Source organism: Cavia porcellus, unplaced genomic scaffold (genome assembly GCF_034190915.1).
Source record: "Cavia porcellus strain 051 isolate PalLab524CR breed Dunkin Hartley unplaced genomic scaffold, mCavPor4.1 scaffold_5, whole genome shotgun sequence".
Lineage (NCBI taxonomy): Eukaryota > Metazoa > Chordata > Mammalia > Rodentia > Caviidae > Cavia > Cavia porcellus.
This window is the reverse complement of record NW_026947488.1, coordinates 47,842,616-47,868,885: the sequence shown is the minus strand read 5'-3', so window position 1 is coordinate 47,868,885 and position 26,270 is coordinate 47,842,616. Positions and strand designations below refer to the sequence as shown.

At 46.5% G+C, this 26,270-nt stretch overlaps 1 protein-coding gene and 1 non-coding gene across 2 annotated transcripts in view; one reads left to right on the top strand and one right to left on the bottom strand.

Moving 5' to 3' along the window:
* Cds2 (CDP-diacylglycerol synthase 2) overlaps positions 1 to 13,471 on the top strand; it is a 49,205-nt gene extending 35,734 nt beyond the window's left edge. Inside the window, exons 7-13 of the mRNA XM_003476404.5 lie at positions 536 to 618; positions 2,418 to 2,505; positions 3,180 to 3,248; positions 4,115 to 4,267; positions 6,346 to 6,465; positions 7,015 to 7,118; positions 7,377 to 13,471. Of these exons, the coding sequence (XP_003476452.3) occupies positions 536 to 618; positions 2,418 to 2,505; positions 3,180 to 3,248; positions 4,115 to 4,267; positions 6,346 to 6,465; positions 7,015 to 7,118; positions 7,377 to 7,509 (750 nt within the window). The 3' untranslated portion in view covers positions 7,510 to 13,471. The remainder of the gene's footprint in view (positions 1 to 535; positions 619 to 2,417; positions 2,506 to 3,179; positions 3,249 to 4,114; positions 4,268 to 6,345; positions 6,466 to 7,014; positions 7,119 to 7,376) is intronic.
* A 10,107-nt stretch (positions 13,472 to 23,578) lies between these two features.
* LOC111753474 (small nucleolar RNA SNORA2/SNORA34 family) lies at positions 23,579 to 23,715 on the bottom strand. The gene has a single exon (XR_002788264.2). It is a non-coding gene; the product is annotated as a small nucleolar RNA SNORA2/SNORA34 family (small nucleolar RNA).
* Between the last annotated feature and the right edge of the window lie 2,555 nt (positions 23,716 to 26,270).

Here is a 26,270-nt window from a genome sequence, read left to right as displayed (position 1 = left end):
GGAAGCAAGAATGCAGCCCTGCATCCCCAGTCTCTGCTGTCTCTGTCTCCCTGAGCAGTCTCCACCAGGGCCTCCAGCTTCAGACAGTGTCCGCAGACTACAGTCTGGCTGGTCAGCTTGTGCTGACCATTGTCCTGCCTCAGCTTAAGAACATCTTTCTGGGGCTGGGGATTTAGCTCAGCGGCTAAGTGCTTGCCTTGCAAGCAGGCAGTCGTGAGTTTGATCCCTGGTGCTGGAAAAAGAAAAAAAAAAAGAACATCTTTCTGCTAAGAGAATGAAGAGTGCCCAAGCTTCAGAGCACAGAGGGGCTCACGAGTGGGCTGTGCGTCCCTGCTTTTGATGGGTTCTTCCTGGGGAAAACACAGATCACTACTCCCGGAGTCATGTTCTGAATTGCTCACTTCTGATAAGTGAGGCACAGCAGCAAACGTTGGTTTGCTGTAGTGTTTCTCGGCACCTTGCTGTAGTTGTTGATTATTTGAAGTAAACACTGGAGTAAACTTGATAGGTAGAGTTTATTTTTCTCCCTTTGCAGTTTGGCTGGACCCATGTAACGCTACTGATCGTTGTGACCCAGTCACATCTTGTTATCCACAACCTGTTTGAAGGAATGATCTGGTGAGTGACGGCTGTGGGACAACTTTCCTTTTCCCGTGTGGGTGTTTCTGTGCCAAGGTAGATGGAGAACCTCACTTGATCTTCCGAACCAGTGCTTCTTGCTTTGAGCCCACAGTGTCGCCTGCAATCTGGGTACCATGTAGGTGGCTGATTCGGTGTGTCCAGGTGGGCGGGGCTTGAGGACCTGACTTTGTAGTACATTCCCAGTGGTGCTGATGCTGCTGGCCTGGACCCGTGTGCAGAGAATCTCTGCTTAGTCAGTAACAGTGCAGCTGATGGCAAGAGATGCAAAACCCCGAGGACACGAGCCTGATTTCCTAGGAGGATAAACACTAAGTGTCAAAAAGGAAGGAACTTGGATAGATCAGTAGCCCTAGAAGAGCTTTAAAAATTGTGTGAACTTCACACCTGGAAAAAGAAACAGGACTAGCTGGTTAAAAGCTGAGTGCTATCTAAACCTTAGACCAAAATTGATAAGGAGGGAACCTGACTTCCTTCATGGTTACAGATAAACTGTTCTAAATAAAATATCAGCAAACAGAAGCTGGCAGTGTGCCGAGAGTACCACACTGTTACTGAGTAGAGTTTACTTCAGCAATGCGTGGTTTCCATGGGATGCTGTCAGCATTGATAGGCATCAGCAGGCTGGTGAAAAAGCTGGATAACCACAGTGGAAAGATAGAGGCCCTCCTGGGGTAATGAGAGGAAGCACGAAGTCACATTCCAGATCTGAGCCAGGTTATAGTAACATCCACCTCCTAAAGAGTCAGCTGGTAAGCAGACCTACAGATTAGCTCCAATACCTGTTAGCCTTAAGCATTATACATTTAAATTGGCCTGTGAAAACACCAATTCCTTCCCTCCTTTTTAGATTTTTGGTTGGCATTTGATTTTCTCCTCCTCCTCACTCTCCCACTCAACCACTGAGCCACACCCCAGCCCATGCTGGGTATTTCTTAAAAGTGCCACATGCTAAGTCCTCAAATGCAGGGCCAAGCACAGCCTTGGTTTTATAGCCACTGGCATTAAAATCTCTAAGGGAGACTTTACCACAGTTAGGGAGCAGAGGCTCCGTCAGAAGCCTTGATGAAGCAAGAAATAAGCGGGTGAGAGGGTGAGCAGAGGGTACTGATATCTAAATCTCTCCCGCAAACAAGAAGTCAGGAGCTGCCGCCTGTAGTTGCTGGAAGTCAGAAGTTATTGTGTGAGCTGTACTAAGGGAACTTCTAAAGCTCTCGGGTAGGGACCAAGGAGAGGAGAGAGAGGGCACAGTGGGAAGACCGCCTCTTCCTGGTGGAAATGACAGGGCCAGTAGGGGTGGGGACACCAGGGTGGCCATCCTTGTCGGGCTGTTGCTCCCAGGGCTGTCTTGTGGAAAGGCAGGGTGCACCAGTGAAAAGAGTAATAAATAATGAAAAAGTTAGTTTTGGAGTAGATATAAAGTATATCATTTAGCAATGTGTAGGTAGCCAGTAGAAGGGAAATTAGAAATGATTAGAAGTGGTAGGTGTAGGGAAAGACAGAAAACAGGTTTTTTCTACCTTTTATAGTTTATACTTGTATTATCAGTTCACATTTTATGATGAAAAAAGAACACATGAGCTCCCTCTGAGTACTTAGTAATCACTCCACAGACACCTGAATGCCCACTGTGTGTTCGGGGCTAAGGACAGCATCTTCGGGTGTTTTCGTTTTAGCTTGTTCCTTGGTGGGTTCCAAGTATGCTGTGGCGTGTTCCGTGAGAGGCCTTGTTTGTCTGTCCTCCCAGGAAAGCTGACCCCATTTGATTTACTTCCTAGGTTCATTGTCCCCATTTCCTGTGTGATCTGCAATGACATCATGGCCTATATGTTTGGCTTTTTCTTTGGCAGGACGCCACTCATCAAGGTGAGTAAGTTACCCTGAGGGGAAGTGTCACCGTGCGGGAGTGCTTTCTGCACACGTAGCTGAGTGTGACAGACAGCAGACACCCAGCTGTGTGCACTGGGCTGTTTTCATGCCATCCTGGAGACAGATTGGGAGTAACTCAATTACAGAGAAAAGCCATAGGAAAACACTGACAACTACAGGTAGTCTTAAAAAAGAAAAGAAATCTAAGTGGCCATGGTGGCACAGGCCTGTAATCCCAGATCTTTGTGAGGCTGAGGCAGGAGGATTCCAAGTTCAAAACCAGCCTGGGCACCTTATTAAGTGTCTGTCTCAGAACAAAAAATAAAGAAAGCTGGGTATGTAACTCAGTGGAGAGCGTGCCTGGGTTCAGTCCTCAGTAAGGGGGAAGGAAGTATGTTTATATGCTATATGTACATTTTGGGGTTTCGATCGGGATTTGTCATTAAATTAGTGTATAGTTTTATAATTAAAATAATTTGAATAAGCAATAGAAAGAGAAAGAAAACGGAAGGGTCTACAGCAGGGAATAAGCATACCACATTTGGGGAATATCAAGATGAGGCCAGTAGAATGGGGGTTTTATGATACTGGTGTCTTTCACAAGTAAGCATCGTTCCCCAAAGCCAGAGGGATGTGGCACCCTTGGCTGAGTGTGTGCTCTCTGTCCACAGCTGTCTCCAAAGAAGACCTGGGAAGGCTTCATTGGGGGCTTCTTTGCTACTGTGGTGTTTGGCCTTCTGGTAGGTGGTGGCCCCCTGGAGGGTGGGAGAGTGGACAGAGGGCTCACACCACCACCAAAGGCCTGTGTGTCCCGAGAGCAGGGAATCTGTCCCACCCAGTAGTGACCTTGTCCCGGAGAGGGGCACGAGCGTTGCAAGCGGCACTGACTGACCTTCATCTGCTGGTTCTCAAGCAGTCTGGACGCTGAGGGGAGGGGGCTGTGCACAGCTGGTGTATGCTCGTGGGGTAGACAGGACACCCCAGCACACGCGCAGTGTCTCACGGGCAGGGTGAGTGGCGCCTGAGAATAACTCAGGCAAGGTGAGAGGAGCCACTGGGGCTGGATTTCCTTCCCAGCAGGGTGGCTACAGTCCCTCGGAGCACACCATTCCCTCTCCTGGATCTCAGGCCCAGCCCCCTTCCCCAGTGTGCTCTGGCTGTTCCTGTGCCCTGGTCTTAACTGCTGGGCAACCTTCTCCCTCCTGTCCAGCCGCCTCTCGCTGTACCTCTGCTTCCCCATGATGCCCCATACCGAGCTCAGAGAGCCTGGGCAGGGTGGACCGGAGCCCTGAAATGGAAGAGGCGCCTCAGAGTTCTCTACGCACGTTCTCTCAGCTCTCCTGTGGGCTTTTTCAGGTTCTGTGTATTTGGCACCTTTGTGTGAGAGTCCAGGAGGCCAAGTGCCTGCCTGGCAATGTGAGGTCATAAGTTCAGTCTCCAATACAAAAAAAAAAAAAACCCAGATAAAATACATGTGAGCTTGTGGCTTTGCGTGGGGCTCGCAGCCAGCAGCATGTGAGGGACCAGGGGAACCAGCCACCTCGAAGCCGGCTGTCTAGGCTGCATGGCCACGGCGTTCTCCTCGCTTCCTGTTCTTTACCCTCAGCTGTCCTACGTGATGTCGGGGTACAGATGCTTTGTCTGTCCCGTGGAGTACAACAACGACACCAACAGCTTCACCGTGGACTGTGAGCCTTCAGACCTGTTCCGCCTGCAGGAGTACAACATTCCTGGGGTGATCCAGTCGCTTCTTGGCTGGGTATGTGGCACTTACATGGGGGACGGAGACAGCAAAGAGGAGATCCTCCGGCAGCCCAGGGTGAAGGGAGCGGTTCCTGCCAGGTCAGGTTGAGGCCGGAGGAGACCTTTGCCCCCACTTCACGGCAGCTGGACCTGTGGTTCTCAAAATACATTTCGTGAGATCCCTTCAGACGGGTCTGTGAAGTCCCAGCTGTTTTCCTAACAGTCCTGTGACCCATGTGCCGTTTCCCTGCTGACCTTTGCTGCGGTGGCACAGAAGCAGCGGCAGCACCTCCTGGACCAGCGGCAGCGCACTTTCGTTTCATGTCCTCCCGTGCAAGTGTGCCAGCCCTCTTAGCAATGTGTTTGAAACAGTAAAAGCACTGATTGTATTAAATCCTGACCCTTACTTACATGCCATTTAATCCCTGTGTGCTGAAATGGAATGCATGAGTAAACATCCCTGCTACATCCCAAAGCATGGTTTGTGCAATTGAATCGTGAGCTAAAGTAGCTGTTTTTCTTTATTCCTAAGAACTTTATTTTTATTTGAAAAGAATTTGATTAGTTTTATTTGAAAAGAATTTGATTTGAAAAGAATTGATTAGTTTTTTAGAATTTTGTATTTTTCAGACACTTTTTTTGGGAAAAGAATGAAATGAGTCTATCACTTGAAGGGAAATGACTGACAGCAGTTATTCCCTGTAATACGGCTTCCAAGTGAAAATTAGAACTTTGCAAAGTGTGTACCACTGGGAGCTCGACAGCTTACTAACCCCTAAAGGCTTTGCTGATGAGATCTGTGGTGATGGGAGCAGGTAATATTGTATCATGAACTATATTTGTATTAGGGAGATTTGTATAATCTGGTGAATAGGCATTTTAAAAAATACAAGTGCATAGTGTTCTATAGTCATGCATGCGTAAAAGATCTATTCAGAATGCAAGATAAAGCAATGGATTTTAATGTAGGAGAGCACAGAAAGCCTATTGGTAGGATTTCAGTTTCTACTGGCTTGCCACTCTTAATAAGTAACTACTTGTCTGTCGCTGGTATAGTGTCAAATAAGAACACCTGTGATTGGGCTGGGGCTACAGTTCGGTGGCACAGCACCTGCTAGGCAGGCACGAGGTCCTGAGTTTGATTCCTGGTACGAAAAAAAAAAGGCCAGTGTGAAACAATATGTATGATTTTTGAGATTATTAAAGTACTCTTCCTTTTTTTTCTTTTTTAAATTTTTTTTATTTTAAAGGGATTAATACAAAACAGGACATAACAAAGCGGATCAGAACAGAACAATGTAAGCAACACAGTATTTCACCATAAGACAACCTGTAATTAACAGTAACTACCATAATGTCTCTTTCTTTAAAATAGTTGAGCATAACTTCACATACAATAGTACCAAACATAACAAAATAGTATAAAACCATTCAAGAGAATGAAAGCATTACAGGGCATTCAGAACCAAATAACAGAAAACAAACAATGGCTACGATATTATCCCATTTTCCATAGAAAATGTGTTTATACTATCACACATAATACAATCCAATAAGATACAACATGATAGAACCAATGGAAACAGAAGAGCAAAAGCAAGGTAGGACTTCAGGGTAAGACGATGTTAAATCAGCACTGGCTATTATAATGACTTGTTTTCTTCAAAATAGCTGTTCATATCATCACAGATAATAAAACCAAACAAACCAGGATAATCCCATTCCAACTAATGAATGTAATCATTATAAGGCTTCAAAGCCATGTAATGGGGAATCATGATTAACATAAACTCTTATGTACTCTTACTGTTTCTTACACTAGGGAGAAAGTACTCTTCCTTTTAATGCTACATTTCTGTATAAGGTTGGAGTTTCTTTATATGCTTCTACCAAAGCAAGCTATCTTCACAAAAGCACAGTATCTTCACGTTTTCCATTAGGTCAGGTGTTAGATTTAAAAGACTGGGGAAGAAATATACTCATCTCACTGATTGAAAACACGCATATAATTGGTTTGATCTAGAGTTATTTCTGTGAACATGGAATACACTGGACTCGTGCGCACCTTGACCTGACTTTCACTTGCTCTTCCAGAAAACTATCCGGATGTATCCCTTCCAGATTCACAGCATCGCCCTCTCCACCTTCGCCTCGCTCATCGGCCCCTTTGGAGGCTTCTTCGCCAGTGGCTTTAAGCGAGCCTTTAAAATCAAGGTAGGGGAGCCTTCTCTGCTCCCCAGTCTTGCTCCCTTCTGCTCGTCTTATGTCCCCACCCACACCCCATTGGCCTCTGCCCTCACTTTCCCAGGCTGTGCTCCCTGACTGTTCATTTTAGTGAACTTTTCTTGACCTGTGTGCTGGATCTAGATGTCGTTTCCACAAAAATTCGGTAGTTGGGGTTCACTTTATAAATATGCATTTCTTCAAAAGAACATTTTGTAATTTATTAAAAATGTGTCCTGAGCTGGGCACAGTGGTGCATGTCTGTAATCCTGGCACTCAGGAGGCTGAGACAGAAATCACTGTCTGTTGGAGGCCAGCCTGGTCTACATAGTAAGAGTAAGGCTACTCTGAACTACACTGTGAGACACAAACAAAGAAGAAAAAGAAAGAGGGTGTGTCACATTATAGTCTGTGATTCAGCCCTTCTTCCTGCTGCCCTTCGATATCCAGCACAGGAGATGGCTGTGGGCTGGGACCTCTAGGCTGGGATGTGGTTGTGGCTGAGCCAGGGCTCACCCATCCTTCCTTGGCCCCTAACAGGACTTTGCCAATACCATTCCTGGCCATGGAGGCATCATGGATCGCTTTGACTGCCAGTATTTGATGGCCACCTTCGTCAATGTGTACATCGCCAGTTTTATCAGGTATGATGCCTTTCTGCCTCAACCAGGTTAGTGGGTTTTTAATATACAGTGCATCCCTGGAATTTTGACTCCATACAAGTTTCAATGAAAACATCTCCGACGTGAACACAGTTCTCAGTTGTTAGAGGCCATGGGTTCTCTGAGACCCCCGACCCCACTACATTAGCAGAGAATCCAGAGGTCAGAGCCACCATTTGGGGAATCCAGCTCTGGGGGCAGCCGGGGCTGCTCCTAGCCACATCTTCAATTGTGTTGCAGGGGCCCTAACCCGAGCAAACTGATTCAGCAGTTCCTGACCTTGCGGCCAGATCAGCAGCTCCACATCTTCAACACACTCAGGTCTCACCTGATGGACAAGGGGATCCTGACAGCCACTGCAGAGAATGAGTAGGGGCCGCCTGGGGCGGAGCCCAGGGGCAGGACTGAGGATGGGGCAGGTCTCCAAGGCAAGCCCAGCTGCTGTGACTTAGTGAAAAGCTTCAACTCCCTGGCTTTTCTTTTCTTCTTCTTTTTTTTTTTGGGGGGGGGGGAGGTAGTGTTTTTTATTTGTGGGTTTTGAAAACAATTTGTATATACAGTCTGTTTATGGTTTGAGTTGTGAGTAATCTCTAGCTGAGTTGGAAAGAAGTCACAGGGGTTTACATTTGAAGTTTTTAAACAGCTGAAGGGTTGAGCAGCCTGGAGGACAGTGTTGCCCAGCTCATGATGTCTGCTTGGGGTTCCATCCCTGTCTATGGACTGTTTCTGGGCCCAGGTGGTGGACACTGATCTGTACCTGACCTATGCAGGGGCCTCTCCCACATGGGCCAAGGTGCTGACAGCTCCTTGGGGGCTTCTTAGTCATCCCTTGCTGGGACCTGCAGAGGGCGACTTTCTGTAGGCTGGTGGGGTGGGAGGGAGGGATGGAAGCTCTGTTCAGAAGAGCACTGTGTCCGTACTAGAATCCTGCAGGGGGTATGTGAGCTGTGCTGCGTAGTATGGGCTCACCTTACATTATTACAGATGGCAAGATTTCAGGTTTTATTTTTTCAGAAAGCACGAAAAATTGTTTATAATAATCTGGAGAAAAAAGTCACACTGTAATATTTCAAGTGTATGCAGTAGAGTGCACTGTAACCAAGCCCTCTCCCAGTTTCTCCTAGTGGGCAGTCCGGCGAAATACGTCTTTTCAGGGATGAGGTCATGGGCGTCTGTGCTGAAGACTTGCTGCTGCTGAGCAGGGTGAGGTGGACAGAGGACCCCACATGCAGGGAGCAGGGGGCTTTTGGTTCTCGTGGCCTTCGCTAAATGCCCACGTAGCTGCTGTGTTGTATATCCATTATTCTTGAGGTGTGTGTGCGTGTGTATGTGTGTTCTAAAAGTCACTTCCTTCTTACAAGGATTTCACTATACTATGACTTGTTTGCCACAAAGTTTTGCTTAAACCTATGGCAAACCTAACCTGTAGAGCTTGATTATTCTGAAGATTAAATGCATACTTTTTATATCATGTGACCAGTTTAAACTTAATGTGTGTTTTACTGGGGGACCTTGTTTGATGGTTGTTTGTGTAAACTGTGATTTACTTTTCCCCTGCTGGTTATAGGGGTGAGACTGGCTTTGGGAAGACAGATTAGGTCTTGGTCAGGTCAGCCCAGCACAGCGGGGAGGACTCAGAGTGCCGGATCATTCCATGTCCTGCTTGTGTTCATTGCCAGTGAGAGCTAACTCCGCCAGCCCTCATCAGGCACACTTTTGTGGTGTTTGTTTTTAAATTGGTCACACTGCCTCCTGAAACCTGGCATCCAGGACGGCTGCAGGGTCCACAGGGGACAGAGCCCCTGTCACTGTGCAGGCTGCCCCATGGGTATGGGCCTGGAGCAGCTTCTCTCTACACTGCTACTTCCATTCCAACCTCCGGGCTTTTCGTTCTCAGACGCAAGGCCTCATAAGTGTTGTGCTGGGAGTGTCACTTTCTGCTTTGTGGCCCTGGGCAGGAAACCTCCCTCTCAGGGCCCTTGCACTCTGGGTTGTCTTTGAGCTGTGTGGCTCTGTGATTCCACCAGTCTCCTGTGGATACTAAACCATGTCCCAGGCACTCAGAAGGAAGCACTTTTAGGCCTTGTCCAAGATGACTCATGTCTCACATCCTGAGCAGTGATTAGCAGTGAGGCTGTTTTCTGTCTGGAATGAACTTGGACCCAGAAGCACCTCATTTGTCTCCCATCGACCTGTTGTGCAGTTCTTGAGAAATGGGGCTTGGGGAGGCCCAGCATCAAACCCACTCTGCGACAAGGCCACCTTCACTGATCCCTTGTGGATACGGTCACTGCCGGGTGCCTGAGAAACTGAATCTCGGCACTCCTGGGAGCTGCCAGCAAGAGACCTGAGAGGCAGTGTGGGCCGTTTCTGTCTGTCTGTCTGTTTTCTTGATTTCCTGGAGTGCAGAATTTCCCAGTCGGGTAGCCGGGGTAGCAGTGCCACCTTGTGTCTCACAGAGCAGGTTCCAGAGACTACTTAAAGCACCTGGGCAGATCTTAATGACGTGCATAACTTGCTGTAGACCCGTTGGTTTTTATTTTTTGTCAGAAATAAAATGTGACCAAAATCATGTCTGCCCTTGTCATGCATTATTTGTCACTTCTGTGCCTGGCATGATGTGTTCCACTTGGCGATGTGTTCATAAGTGTGGTGTAGTCCTGATGTAGAGATTTCTGTTTTGTTTTCTGGTTTGTATCCCATGCATTCACATCAGCCTCTGAGATAACCTCAGGGGAGGGCTTCCATGGGGCAGTGAGGGGAGCCAGACTCACCCCGTCTGGCACTGCCCCCAAAGGACAAGGACCTGCGAGACCCCAGCCCCACTTGTACCCGAAATGCTGCAGTGTTTCTTTCCCTACGCTCAGGAGGCTCAGGAGCCCCAGGAGGCCGGGCCGAGCCAGGCTGGAGCTTAAGTAACTGTTAGCTCATAATTGGCCAAATAAGGAGCTGCTGAGCTGGGAAGCCCCACGAACCAGGGCTGATTGTGGGAACTCGAGCCTGGTATCCCAGCGAGTTCTGCTCGGGACTGCTCATGGGGAAGAGCCATCTCTGTGTGTGAGCTGCCCCCTTCACGGCGGGTATCACTGAACAAGTGCAATTTGTGTTTTACTCCTGAGGGTGAAGCCCTGGAAGGCAGCTGGCACTCTGCATGTATATCACTTCTTGCCTGTTTTTCTGTTCTTTCATATATCCTGGCTAGGGGCTCGCACAGGGACTGGCTGGCAGCAGCCATGCACCTTAGGAAGCCAGCCCAGGGTGGATCTTCAGGGCTGACCGTGGCTGAAACCCCTCTTTAGTACTGTCCTGGGCACTGTTGTAGTGGGCATCGGGCCACCATTCTCTTACACTGCTTCTGTGCAGTAGAAAGAGGAATGCGTACTCGTGTGGACACCTGTGGAGTGAGTCACTTAGAATCAGGTCAGGGTGGAGAGGAAAGGCCGAGGGAGGGTGTATGGGTGACTGTTGCACCTGCACCTTCATACAGCGAGCTGGGGCCTCTGTGATTGGGACACAACTCCTGAGGAAAAGCCTGATCCTTGGGCACAGTCTCATTCTCCCTTATCTTACTCCAAACAAACTTCCTTTTCCCCTTGTCACTATTCCCAGCTTGCAGGTTGATAGCCCCCACTTCCTGACTCGGTTTCCCTCCATAGGGCCTCGCCACTTACAGTGCTGGGTTTGGATCAAGTGGTGATGAAGGCCCCTTACTTAGGGGCTCCGCTAGGCCCACCTGCCCTTACCCATGCCCCTCAGCGGCATCCTGGCTGCTGTTTTCACTTGAATGTGGCCCACCTTTCTGTCCCTCAGGCCTCTCCTTTCTGGTTGACTTTACCTGTGCTGCTATTCTCAGCTGGTTGGACTTGTACCTGTTTGCCCGGGGACCATGCTTCCCAAGGCCAGGACCTCCTGCTTTGAGGGCGGTTTGCGAGGTAACTTGGGTGCAGTGTTGGGTTAGGCTGTGTGGGTGGTTTATGAGAATGGAGGGGCCGAATGCGCAAAGACAAGCAGCTCAAATCCATTGGCCCCTGTCCCGTCCTGTCCTTGTTCACCAGATGCCAATTTGCAGGCTCCTTCTCTTTATTCTCAAGCCAGTGAAACACCAGGAGTGAATCTATCAATGGTTGCAGTGATACAGTGCTTAATATGTGCCAGCCGCAGCGCTAGGAGTTTGCATCCATTTTTCCCTCCAACCCAGAAACCCTTTGATGAGATGGCACTGTGCTCACTTTACAGATGAGCAAACAGGCCCTGCCCCGGAGGCTGAGAGCAGTGGCAAAACACGGATGGACTTCAGGCTCACACTGCCCCAGGCCTGGGCTCCTGGCCTCCTGCTCCTGCCTACCCGAGTCCAAGGATAGCAGTAAGACTTTAATGAGATAATGCATGAAAACATCTAGCACGGTGCCTGGCACATAGTAAGCGTACAACACATGATTGTCATTCTTATTAAGCTCTCCAGGTCATTGACTCACACTAGAATACTGTTAGAGGATGGGTTCTCAGCCACCATAGTGCTACACCTTGTGTACAGCCTGGTGTTCACGAGCCACATCATCGTGTTTAAAAGAAGCAGCGCAGTTGTAGCAGTGTGGCACGTTGGTGCCTCACACAGTGTAGGGGAAAAGGACGGGAGGGTGCAGAGTCTGTACTTTGAGAGTGCGGCCTGCCCCAGCGAGGTGCTCACTTCCTGTGTGCCTGGTCTGACTCCCCCGCACTGTTTCTGCTTCCTGGGGCGACTATACTTTGTGGACAGCGAGGGCCTGTGACTTGCTCTGGGCTCCTCCCACGCTGACCAAGGGCCATGCTGTGTGCACGCAGCTCAGAAGCCTGCAGTGCGCTGTGCAGGTGGACAATTTCAGGGGCCTTCTGCAGAAGAGGGGGGAATGGGACCTGCTCTGAAGCAGATCACTCACCAGGAGCCTGGAGTCTCTGCCTCTTCCTTTGACCTTCCCTGGGGTCTTCTGTTCTTTCTTTTTCTCTTTCTTAAAAGTAGGCACAAGATTTGAGGACAGGTGAGATAGGGAGTTTCTGTTGGGTGCTAGGAGAGCAAAGAGTCAAAGTGATTTGTGAGTGAGGAAAGGACAGGTTGTAGCCAGAGTGACAAATGTTTTTCTGAGTTTTCTGACTGGGAAGGGTGTGTGAGGACTCTGTTAGAGGAATGGCTTTGGCCAACAGGATCCACAGGATTAAGGTGCAGAGAGACAGTAAAAGAATGACTGACTTGCCTGTTGTTTCCTGGGTGTTCATGGAACCCAGAGGCCCACCTCAGGCACCCAAGTCATATCCTTTCACCTAGAGGTCATCACTGAGTAATGGCAGGAGTCAGAGAAGGGCTGCAGAGGTTTCTAGGAAGCTCTGCAGGGACAGTGTTCCCCCTGGTGTTGGGATCTCCCTTGCCTAGGGTACACAAAGGGGCTGGCACCTGCCACCTGCTCCAGTGAAGCTGCCTCCTGGTCTGTGTCCTGCTTTACTGGCTCTTCTCAAAGGAACATCAGGATAGAAAGGGGTTCCTCGTGTTTTGAGCTGGCTGAAGGTGCGCGTGGTTCTGGAAGTGTCCTCTAGGTGGCACTGATCTTCAGTGAGCTGTTTATGACTTGTCACAAGGGCTGGGGGTGTGGTGCTGGTTACATAGGGAAGGAGCTGAGCAGACACCACGGCCAGGAAGACCGAGGGACTTGGAGGTAAGAACAGTGAGGGGATGAGAGGCAGAGATCTGTGGTCTGCTGAGGGATTCTGAGAAGCCATGGGGGCACTGGCTGGAGGGCCGGGTCAGGGGACGGTCCAGGAGCCCCTCACTGAGTTCAGACCACCTGAGACCAGCCAAGTCTTTTGTGGGCATGGGGAAATGGCTCAGGAAATGCATCAGAGGAGATTGGGAGCTCATGGATTACCTTCTGGAGTCGATGCTGATGCCAAATTTAATTTTTATTTATGTTTAATACCTTCCGAATCAGGAGGGAAAGTCTGAGCTGGGGAGATGGGATGGAGCACACCCCCTTGTTTGCAGGGAGAGGTGGAGTTCCCTTTCTCACATGGATTGTCTATGTGCCGATACACGGTTTTCTCGTCCTCAGACCTGTGGGTCCTCTGGGCTTCCCCAGATAGGTGTGTGCTGGGGTGCTCTGCTGTGCTGTTTACCCAGCTTGGTGTTTTTAAATCCATGTTTTTGCCACAGCTGACCTTTCCTGTGCACCTCTGATCCGTGTGGAACAGTACACATAGCCTCTTTTTCAATGCATTGTAAGAACATGATATACTGTACATTGGAAAGTATTTACCTATTTATATATCCGAATGTTCCTACTACACAAATAAACATATATTGAATTCTAGATCGTGTGTGGTTTATGGTTGGGAGACTGCATTTTGAAGGCAGTGCTGACCTGTGGGTCACTACTGTGGAGTCCATGACTGCTCGGTACCTCCTGAGACACTTAGGCACTCTGCCCCGCAGCTGCCTGGTTTCGTGCCTGGCTTGGGTCTGGCTCCTCTGCCCATCCTCTAGATGGCAGCGTTCAGCCCGGCCCCTGTCCCGGCTGCAGTGGCTCCCAGGTCTTCTTGTGTGCTCCAAGGACCCGATTGCCACACCCCTTCCACCCTATGCTGCCTCTGCCCCGCCCCGGGCCATGATGACACCCCTTCCCGATCACTTTGCAAAACTAAATCAGAGGCTTTTTCTGCACCTGTCCCATGTCTGTTCTGCCGCACAAGCGCTGGCTGGGAGTAGGCTCACCAGCCCCACAGCCTGCCCACTCTGCTTGTTGAGCAGCCTTCGCATTGGTCCTGACTGCTGGCCACGGAGGCTGGGTGCTTTCCTCTTAGCAGAATCAGTGGTAGCCCCCGGCAGTCTCCCTGCAGCGAGGCTGCCTCTGCCAGTCCATTCCTGCTCAGGACCCTTCGGTGCCTTGAGTTACTTTAGGCTTCGCAGCACATACACTCAAAGTCCATGCGGTTTTTGGGAGTTCCCATAAGCTGGTCAGCACCTGGTGCATCCTGGCCTTGTGCTTGTCCTGCCTTATTCAGGTGAACTGCCTCCTGGCCTTCGTGTGTGTCATTTTGTTTGGTGTTCTCCTTCTCCCGAAGCCCACCTAACTCGTGCTAACCTGACAGTTCTCATCATCACCAGCCCCTCCTCAAGGAGCCCCATGGTGCCTCTGGTGATATGCTTCCTGCCTCGATAGGTTGGGGGACAGTGTGCCCAAGTCTGAACTCCTGGGGTAAGTGGCCAGCCAGGCCAGGGCTAATGTCTTAGGCCTCCTTGGGCAGGGGGCTCTATAGAAGGACCCAGTGTGGTGTCTTCTGGAACGAATTCCGTGTCCACACTCAAGACTGTGCTTACTTTCCTAAACCCAACAAAACCAGACTTCAAGCCACCAGTTTCCAGGGTTGAAGAGAAACAGGACAGTAGTCATTTTTCTGGTCTGTCACTTGATTTTGTACCGGGTTCATGGGGGTGCTAGAGAAGTGGGGGTCCTGAAGTCTGCAGTCCTGCTGAAGGTTGATTCTTTGGTCCAGGCTTGGGATAGCTATGTGATCACTGTGAGGCCACCCATGGCAGTGGCGACCCTTCCACCTCAGGGATTCTGAACACAGCCTTAGGATCCCACACATTCAACAAAGCCTTGGCTTGATAGATGCTGTTACATGTCGAGTCCCTGTCCTCATGGAGCTCATTTTAGGAGGGGACCACAAACGTGTTAAAAAGGTAGTGTGGGATGGAGAAAAATGTGACCAGGAGAGGCGAACAGGGAGGGCTGATGGGGTGAGGCTCTCCCTTCTTCCTGACTTCCTCCCTTCGTTTTTTTCTGGCACTGGGGATGGAACCCAGGTCTTCACATTGAGCTACATTCTAGACCCCCTTTCCTTTTTACTTTTTATTTTGAGACAGTGTGTCACTAAGTCACAGTTGCCCAGGTTGGGCTTGAATGTGTGATCTTCCTGCCTCAGCCTCCCAGAGTGCTGGCAATACAGGTGTGTGCTACCACGCCTGGCTCAGGCTGTCATTCTATACAGGGTGAGAAGGGTCACTGCCAGGGTAGCTGTGGGCAGATGCACACACCTCTGGGCTGCAGAGGGAGCCCACAGTTACCCACACAAGGGTGTTCTAGGCAGACAGGCAGCCAGCCTCCAGGGTTATGTGGCAGTGGCTGAGAAACAGTGGTTAAAACTCCCTCCGTGAGTCCAGTGCCTGGCAGTCCTCTTCCCTTTCAGCTGGTTCACACACTGCTGGAGCAGCCCTTGAGATGACACTTCTGGTGCCAGGCTTTAGAGCAGTGATCCCCAAACTTTTTTGGCACCAGGGGTGGTTTTGCAGAGGATAGTTTTGCCATGAGCTGTGGGATGGCTTTGGTTCGGGTTAGGTTCTCATAAATGAGCCAGTGACCTGCAAGCCTAGCACGTGAGCTTCCTAGTGGCTTCACGCTGGCAGGAGACCCTAAAGCACTGCTGGGAACGTGAGTGACAGGAAGTGGCTGCAGGTGAAGTCTCACTCTGGCCACTGCTCATCTGCGGCTGTGTGGCCCGGTTCTTCGGCCCTGGTGCCTAGGATGGGTGCTTGGTGACGGCTGATGCAGAGTGATCTGTGCCTCTCGGTACCTCTGCCCAGTTCCAAGCCTCTTTCCTTGCACCCCACAGACTGGATCTGATTCGTCTTTGTGTGGCAGATGTCTGTGATGGCCCTCCTGTGCCCCCCACCCTTCTCACACCCCATTTCTCATGTTTTCCCTCTTCACCACAGAGGTGCAATTATTTTGAAGTTTCAGACTTAGAGAAAAATTGTAAGAATAGTATAAAGAAGTTTCCACCTATCTGTCTCAAATTTCAACTGTTAAACGTTTACTATAATTTTAAACGTGTGTGCTCTCTTGCGTGTCCTCTCTCCACACACTTTTTCTGGGTTATCCAAAAGTTGTAAACAGGATGCTACTTTGTTGTTTTGCAATGCTACTAAAGTAAACACCAGTTTTCCCCAAAGCGACCTCCAAAGCAAAAGTAACGTGTATTTTGACTGCTGCGATTTTAAGGGGCTCTCTGGTATGTGCGTGTGCGTGTGTTTGTGTGTGTGTGCATGTGCATGTGCATGTGTGTTACTGGAGACTGAACTCAGGGCTTTCCCACTGAGCTACATCTGCCCTTTAAAATTTTTTTTACACAGGATCTCACTAAGTTGCCCAGGCCTGGCTCAAGCTTGTGATGCTCCGGTTTCAGCCTCCCAGGGCGCTGTAATTACAGGCGTGTCACCACGCCGGCCTTCGGCGTGAGATCAAGGACCCCCGCGCCCACCCCATCCTCCTGTGCAGGCCCCGCCCCCTCCACATCCGAAGTTGGCCAAGCCTGGTGAACCTTGGGCCCAGCTGAGCGCGGCAATGCGGGCCTGGGCCCTGCAGAGGGCGGTAGAGGGTCAGGAGTGAGGTTGTCCAGCCTCGCCCTCCCTGCCTGGCCTTGTGACCCCTGCAAAACAGCCTCCTCCTCTTGCTCCTCGTTGGTGAGGCAGGGGTGACTGAGAGAATAGCGAGGCACCTGTCCAGCTCCTGTTAGGTGGTCTCTCAGTGGGAGCTCCCGCTGTAGGGAGGCGGCGGCAGGGTGAAGGGATGTGGGTGGGGCCCGGGGGACCGCGCCCTCGGGGGCGCCCCAGGCCGGCCGGCCGGAGCCACAGCAGCGTGCATCTCCCCGCCGGTGCCGGTGCCGGTGCAGGAGACCCTAAGACGTCTGCGAAGACCCTCATCCCCGTCTACAGAGGGGTCAAAAGTTGCTCCCAGGCGGCGTGATCACTGCGCGGACTGAGTAGGCAGACGCCTTAGTGAGCCGCACTAGCTTCTGGCACGGAGCAAGTTTCCACGCATAGTCACTCGGACCACTCTAGTGTCCTCCTTCTGCTGTCCCTTTCCTTCCCGACCCCTGTGTTGGTTTCTTAGTGTAACCCTCAAGATGGTCCCGCGATGGGTGGGTTTAGGACCTCCTGCCCCTGAACGTGGCTGTCCCTCTGAGACTGCCGCAGCCCGGTGGGGTTATTTTTATCTGAGAAGAGAGTTCCCATTTGTCTACTGTCTACTGCTGCAGACACAAGGGGGTGCAGGGGAGATTATAGGTCAGGATGACTCCCAGTCAACCCAAAGAGGCTCCCAAGGCTGGGACGGTCCGAATGTGAATAAATAGTAAGGGCACTTGATTGAAACATAGCAGTTGTGTTAACACAGGAATTTATAATGACACTAAAGTGCCGGTGACCGTCTCTGGAGGATGCTGCTAAGCCGAATCTTTTTTTTTTTTTTTTGTCCTGGGAATTGAACTCGGGCCTTGCGCCCGCCAGGCAGGCGCTGTGCTGCTGAGCTACATCCCCACCACTGAATCTAATTTTTAAACAAAGCAAACAAAAGGTAAAAGCCAAGCACTCACCTGCTTTCTCTAAATAAACTGTGCCCTGGGTACTAAATAACTATTCATAAAGATCATCAGCCAGCCGTCTCGGTAGGAATTTAAAAACTGTTAAGTGAAGCAGCGGAATGAAGAGCAGGGAACTAGACCGTCGCGCGGGCTGGCACTTGGTGGAGGCAGGGTAGTCTGGGCAGAGGCAGTCTTTCTGACCAGTGTGCTGGATTAACAGGGTATCCATGTGGAAAAGATTACCTCATAGCACCCCCCGCCCCACAGTGAGCTCCAGGTGGATGTGGTCTACAGATGAAAGATAAAACAGCAACGTTGTCAGAGAAGACACAGAATGCTGCCCTCACGAAGAACTGCAGGTTCAAACACAGCGTGGGCAGCTGCACAATTTAGAGAGACCTGTGTCAAAAAGAAGAAAAGGCTGTGGACGGAGCTCTGTGGGAAGGCTCTGGATTCAATCCGTGGTACTGCAACCAACAAACAAAGCAGAAGCAGTGGGTCAAACAGGAAGTTACAGGGAAAGTATAAAATACTTTGAAGTGAATGCAGATGCCAGCATGACGACCCCAGTATACAGAATGCAGCCACACACAGCAGCGCATAGAGGAAAGCTGGTGGCTGGCAGTGACTGTGTTACAAGTAAGTTCCACAGTAAGACACCACAGAAGAGCAAACTAAACCTGAGATTAGCGGTAGGAAGGAAATATCCAGATTAATGAGTACATTAGTGAGTGGGTAGAATAACAGAGAAAATTAACCAAGTAGAAAATTCGGTGCTGTAAAAAGATCAACTAAATCTGTAAACTTTTACCTAGGCCAAGAAAAAGGAAGGAAGATTTAAATTAAATTACTGAAGTCAGGAATGAAAGAGCAGAGCATCACTGCGGCCTTTGCTGTGACAACAAGGCATATAATGGCGTACTATAAACAAATTCCCAGAGAGATGCACACTATTGAAACTTACTCAAGAACAAATAGAAAATCTGAATAGACCTATAACAAATAAAGATATTGATTTAGTAATCTCTCCCTTAAAAAGGCCCAGTCCTGGGTAAATTTCCTGGCAATCTGCTAACCCTTTAAAAAAGAATTTTTAACTATTCTTCATACACTTTCAAAAAATAAGAGAAGGAAACATTTTGCAACTCATTCAATGAGGTCACTATTACATTGATGCTAAAATTGGACAAATACATCATAAGAAAACTAGAGACCATAACTGCAAATTCATAAGTCTTATGAATGTAGACACAAAAACCCCTAACTAAATATTGGCAAAGTAAATTCAACAACATATAAAATGATTGCACAGTCAGGCAGTGCTTAACGTGTAGGAGTAAGTTCTGAGAAGTGCATTGTTAGATGACTGTGTCGTTGTGTCGATAGAGGAGGAGTGTAGCTCCCAATCTGATAGATATTGGAGGTGCAGAATTATGTCACTGAAATCAAATAATGAAATCTGAAGGACAGAAGAAGTTAAAGATCTTAGGACCTTTCTCCTTCAGTGTCCCTCTAGCCATAGTTCTGATGTCTCCACCTTTCACTGACTTCCTTGAGACCCCAGTCCCCTTCTGGATATGTATTAATTTTTAATCTAATTTAGCTGCCTCTAGTAATGTGAACATCTCAGAGCATTCTTAAACAACCTAATAGGACACAACATCACTGGGAAATATGATCTCTCAGGACCATTGTCATATTTGCAGGCCATTGCTGGCCAAAAATGTTTTTAGGAGTTGGGTGATGGTGTATCGTAGCCCAAGAGGAACCAGCTAAGAACATAAGATGGGTTAACAACTAAAAATCAACACATGCAATAAACTACATGATGGTCTCAACGAATATGGAAAAACATTGACAGAAGCCAATATTCTTATTTTTTCAAATCCATTTTATTTCAAAGAGAAAAAAACAGCAAAATTTAAAAACATGTCAACTGGGGCAACAATGCTACATACATTGTATATTGTCATCCCCAAATCATTCACCCAGAGCACAAGACATCTGCATTCAGCAGAATGTAGCACACATCCTTCTCTTCAGTGAACTCAGAGAAATCAGTAGTACAACTATCTTTAACTTTTTAAAAATTTTTTTTATTGGTACCAGGGATCGAACTCGCAACTGCATGCTTGCAAGGCAGGTGCTTATGCTACTGAGCTAAATCCGCAGCCCCTATCTTAACTATTTTTATATATATCTCCAGTCTATCCTTCTTTATGGCCAAGTAGTACTCCATCATATAAAAATACTACATCTTTTAATCCATTCCTCAATGGGTGGACATTTAGGTCATTTCCAAGATCTAGCTATTACAAATTGTGCTACTATGAACATGGGTGCACATATATCCCTGTGGTAGGACGTTTTTAATTCTTTTGGGAAGATATTCAGAAGGGAAATATCTAGATTTAATAGGACCTCTACTCCTACTTTTTTTTGAAGAATCTCCACACTGATTCCCACAATGGTTGCACCAGTCTACCCTCCCACCAAAAATGGGGAAGTTCTTTTTTGTTGTTTTTTAAAAAAATTTTTTTTAAAGGGGGTAAAATTTTTTTCTCTTTTATTTAAGAAGAAAAAGAAAAAAAAACAGAAAAAGGGTACAAGTAATACAAAATTTAAAAAATAAACAGTAAGAAATCACTAGTTAATAGATTACATATTCTCATCTTAGAAATAGTTGTTCAAGTTACAAAATTGAAGCATATAAAGTGGACTTTCAAACAGTAGAGTGCAAACAGTTTTGTTCAATGATCCAAAAAAATTCAGTAATATGGTTATCTATCTTATACACTTAAACATATATGCAGTTATAACCTTTAGAGCACTTTCTTTTCTTTTCTTTTGTACAATGACAATTATACATTTTGGGTTTTATTACTCCCGCAGTTCTTTTTACTTTTTTTGAAGAGAGTAAAACCCAATGCGACATATCAGAACAGAGTCAGTGAAATCAAAAGGATGGACATAATAGATAACGTAAAAACAAAATACAAGTTGATCAACAATGGTTACCATACTGCCTCTTGCTATTTTAAGAAGAATTGGCAGTTATAATAAAATTGAACAAAACAGAAAAGAATAAAACCAAAGCATTGGAGACATTACAGGACTTCAAAAGAAGTAATAGTCAACCGGAATGGGCGTCATAATGATTCTTATTGTCTTTACAGTTTTGCCTATACTTTCTAACTTGGTACTATCAAGCTAAGCAGAATAGGGGAAAATCAGTCAAAACAAGATGGTGAGGGCAACACAGAATTTCAAATCAAGTTAATAGGAAATCAAAGTAGGTTACTATAATGTATCCTGCTATTTTTTATTTATTTTTCCCTTAATTAAAAAGATAAAAAGAAAAAAGTAAATAATTTTTAAAAAGGGGGGATTGAGATAAAAGAGGGCATAACAACAGAACAGCACAGGTCAAAGCATAACCATTTAAGCAAAATAGTGTTTCACCACAAGGTATCCTGACATAAAAATAGTTACCATAGTGTCTCTTTCCTTGAAATCTTTGAGTATAACTTCATATACTGTAGCACCAAACATATCAAGACACTATAAAACCATTCAAGAGAATGACATTATTACAGGGTATTTAGAACCAATTAACAGAAAATAAACAATGGTTTCTGTATAATCTCCTTGTCTATAAAAGTTTTACTTATATAATAAAATCTAATAAGATACAACCTTTTAAGACTGATGGAGACAGAAGCATACAAGTTTGATGGGACTTCAAAACAAGATGATACTAAATCAGCACTAGGTATTATGATGTCTTGTTTTCTCCAAGATAGCTGTTCATACCATCCGATCTTCTCTGCCTCATTTCTGTTGAGCTCTTTTTCTGTCATTTGTTGTCAGTTTGTCTTCTTTATTTTGCTTTCTGCTCCATTCATTGTGGCCTCTCTGCCACTATTTCTGGAATCTTGGTATTTTCCTTTGTTAGAATATCCTGCAGTATTCTCTGTAGAGTTGAATTGGTGGTTGCAAATTCCCCTAGTTCCTCTTTATCCTGGAAGCACCTTGTTTTTCCATCAACTTCTAGGGACAGTTGTGCAGGATATATCAATCTTGGCTGGAGGTTATTGTCTTTCAAAGCTTGAATTATTTCCCCCCATGCTCTTTGTGATTTGATGGTTTGTGCCAAGAAGTCTGCTTTAATTCTGATGGGTGTTCCCTTGTAAGTGATCTGTTTCTTGTCTCTGATGGCTTTTAATATTCTGTTCTTATATTGGATTTCTGGAATTTTGATTATTATATGCCTGGGTGTAGCTCTGTTTGGGTTGTAGGTGGCTGGGGTCCTGTATGCCTCATACATCTGAGTATCTTTACTATTTGCTAAATTAAGGAAACTCTCTTGGATTGTTTCTGTGAATAGCTTTTTTAGTCCATTTGTTTGTGTCCCTACTTCTTTTACGTTGTTAATTCTTAAGTTATAGATCTTCTTGTCATCTTCTAGCCTTTGTATTGTTGCTGTTTGTTTTTTTGTTATTTTTAAGAAGTTTTTCATTTCATGCTCCCATTTACAAATCTGCCCTCCAGTTCAGATAATCTATCCTTAGTTTCTTTCAAGCTGTTATGCCAGTTTTCATAGAGTTTTTAGTTTCCTGGTAATCTCTTTGAACCTGTTTCACGTATTCTATGTTTTCTCTATTTTCTCCATCAAACAATTCTCCCCTTTTTTTCTGTTCTTCCATTCCACCATCTGTTTTTTCTTGGGCGGTATTTAGCATTTCTTTAAGTATTCTACTTATATCTTGCTTCAGGTCGTTAATAACTTCATTCCTGAACTCGTCTATGAGGCTCTGGAGATAGTGTGTTATGTCTATTGGTGCCATGTCTGATATTGCATGTTTCTCATGATTGGGGGTCAAGGACCCTTTCTCGTTGCTCCCTCTTCCCATATTTTTTGTTCTTTTTATACAGGCAAATATAAGAGGCCCAGTTGCTTTCTTTGTCAGTTACAGTTTGTTTGAATTTGCCAGCTAGGTGTTCCTGCCCACTGCAGTGTACTAGGGAGACACAGACCTGGGCAGCCTGTGCTTGGCCCACCCCTCCAGGTCAACCTACTGAAGGCTTCACTGCTAGGGTGCACCTCCAGGCGCTGGGACCTGGTTTGGGCTAGCCTACTGGGTCTCAGCCAGTGGCATCATGCAGGCCAGGCACTCCCCACCAATCCTGCTTGAGAGGGGGATATGTGACTGAAGTCACTGCAACAATCTGTTCTGGCTAGTCTGCTCGGTCCCAGTATGTCCTTTGCTGAAGCCTCCTACTCTATGGAAGTGTCCCCAATCCACTCACTCACCACAGGTCCATGCAGGGCTCCTGGCCAGTCCCGCTCTCAACTCCATTCACCACTTCCCACTCTCAGAGCTTTCGTGCCTCTCTCTTTGCTGCTCCGATTGGGATGCAGCAGTGGCTTCAGGAAATTCAAATTGCAGCTTCCAGTGGCCCGGGGTCCAGCTTCCACACCGAGACCTTAAATGTTCCTGTTATATCACCGGGATTGCGTTTCCAGTTGGTTTCTCTTAGTTTAGTTCGTTCCTGGGTTGGCAAAGTATATCTACAAAGGGGGTAAAATTAAATACAACAAGACAGAACAAAATGGGACATAAGAAAGCAATGTAATAGATATAAATTTCAAAGCTAGACGACCTGAGATCTTCACTATCATATTGCCTCTTGTTTTTTTCCAAATAGTTGTCCATGTCTTCACATACAGAGAATTCATACCAAACAACATAGTATAAACATAGTATGACCTGAACAGAATGAGGAGGGCGATTTAGATCTTCAAAACCAGACAATAAGGAAGTCACTAGTGGCTGTCATAGAGTCTCTCATTCTCTTCAAAGCAGCTGTCCATACTTTCATGTATATTGAAGTTCAACAAAACATACAAGCAGGGGGGTGGGGTTGCTTGATTTCCCTGTGCTCCAGGTCCCAGCTTGGCGCGGGTCCCAGTAAACACTGGTGGCTTCCATTCTGGGCCACTGGAGCCTGCCACGCTCAGAGCTGCTCACCAGGTGGGGCGGGGGAGTGCTTCAAGCTGTTTCTTTCTAATGAATTGACCATTTCACTGCCCAAGTTCTGAAATGGCCAACAGACCATAGAAAGATATCTCTTTAGGCTTCTGCTTGAAACCAAAAGAGTTAGGAAGCTGCTGGCCTTGATTCAGGGGGAAGAGTTCTTTTTCCCCTATAGCTGCTCCAGCATTTGTTGTTGGGTGATTTCTTGATAATAGCCATTCTTTCCATGTTGAGATGGAATCTCAGTGTTGTTTTTGTTTGTGTCTCATGAATAACCAGTGATGTTGAACATTTTTTCACATATTTATTTGCTGTTTGTATGTCTTCATCTGAGAAGTGTGTCTTTATGTCAGATGCCCATTTTTGGGTTGGGTCTTTAAATCTGGAGGACTGATTTTTTTTTTAGTTCTTTATATGATCTTGATAGTAACCCTTTGAGGAACAGCTGGCAAACATTTTTTCTTACATTGTGGGTTGTCTGTTCACTCTGTTGGTGAGAACCCAGTTGTTGATTCTTTGTGATAATTCTGGTGCAATTGGGGTTTTGTTCATAAAATCTTTGCTTACATCAATGTCTTCAGGAGTTTTACCTACTCTCTTCCATCAGATTCAATGTTACCATTTTAATGTTTAGATCTTTGATCCATTCTGAATTTAGTTTAGTACATGGTGATACATGTGTGTCCAACTTTAATCTTCAGCATGTGCAGAGCCAGTTTTTCCAGCATCATTTATTAAAGAGGCTGTCTTTTTTCCAGTGAATGTGTTTGACAACTTTGTCAAAGATAAGGTGGCTGAGTGTATCTGGAGTTGTTTCTTTGTCTTCTAATCTGTTCCACTGATCTTTGGGTCTGTTTTTTTCCCCAGTACCATCCTGTTTTTGTCACAGTAGCTTTATAATATAATTTCAAGTCAGGAATTATAATGCCCCGTCTCTTGTCTTTGTGGCCCAGTGTTGTCTTTGCTATTCTAGGTCCCTTCTGGTTCCAGATGAATATTAGGGTTGTTTTCTCTAATTCTGTGACATAGGCTATTGGAATTTTGATTGAGATGGCATTGAATCTGTATAACAGTTTTGGATGTATGGCTATTTTCACTATATTAGTGAAATACTCTTTCATGATAAAAACAACCAATTAGTAAAAAAGGGAAAACTTCCTCAACTTGACAAAGCCACCACATTTATGTCATAGCTAATGGTGATTTACTGCTTTTCCTCTGAGATTAGGATCAAGATAACATTTACTCACGCCATTTCCTTTCAGCATTGTACATACTAGAAGTTCTTCATGGGGAAAAAGAATAGAAGTTTCCCCTCTTAAAAGGCAAAACTGAAAAAAAAAAAGAAAAACTTCTGGATGTGATGGTGCAGCTTGTAATCTCAGTGCTTGGGAGACTGAGGCAGGAGGATTGGTGTGAGCGTGAGGCCAACCTGGGCTGCATAGTTAGCTCAGCCCAGCCTGGGCTATGTAGTGAGACCCTGTCTCTAAAGAAAAAGACAAAACAAAATAAAACAAAAAAATCAAAACTCTCTTTTTTGCAGATTACGTGAACCTGCACTAGAGGGATCTAAATAATTCACTTTAAAAAAAATAACACAACTAATAAATTTAGCAAGGTCTCAAGACAGAAGAACATACACAAATTGCTTACTTAGCACGTATGAGGCCCTGGTTCAATTTCTAGGACTAAAAAAATGAAAACAAACAAAACCAGCTGTATTTTTGTGCACCAGCAAGGAACTCTCTGGAAATTAAGGGAACAATGTCTCTTGCAACACATTTTTAAAAACACCAATAAAACTTAGTCCAGATGTAGTGCATACCCATGATCCCAGCTATTCAGGAGGCAGAAGCAGGAAGATTCAAAAGTTTGAGTTCAACCTAGGCCTCAATGAGCCCTTGTTACAAAACAGAAAATAAAATGGGCTAGGGAGAGGGAGTGCTTATTCAGTATATGTGAAACTCTGGGTTTTATTCCCATTATTGCACAAAAAATATCCATAACAGAAATCAGGAAAAAACGTATCCAAAAAGGTGGAAGAATAGCATACTAGAGACTATGAGACACCCATGAAACAGTACAGAAAGTGTAAACACAGTCGGCATTCACAGATTGGAGGACAGTGCTGTTCACGTGTCCATGCCACCCAAAGCAGTCCACGTTTTCAGTGCCCTCCCAAACAAGATCTCAGTGACATTTTGTACAGAAATAGAAGAAAAGTGCTAACGTTGAGCATGGGAGATGTGTAAGCTGACTGAAAGGTTAAAAATGAGAAGGCACCTGTGCAAGTCCTGGTGTGCAGACCTCAGGAGGCGCTGGCCACATCCACACTGGACTTCTCCCTGGGACTTAGTTGTCAAAGGTGACACAGGCTTCCTGTAATCCCCTGTGGGGGCCCTGGGGCAGGTTACCAGTGAGACCATACCCTTGGGGCATGGTCAGGGTTCCCATCACTGGATGGAAATTCACCTGCAGAGTTTAGGTGCTGGAGACCACTCTCCCACAGACAGGATGGAAAGCAAGTTAAAACCAGGAACACATGAGAAGACCCCCAGAGGAACATTAGGTTCTTGGGTATGTTTTTCCAGTGGTTGTGGGGAAAGAGCACAGCACTTTAATCCTTTCTCTTGCAGGGCTTATCAAACATGTTCTCAGACATATACCAAGTAACCTTTATAAATCCATTTCAGATATTCCAGTCTGAAGT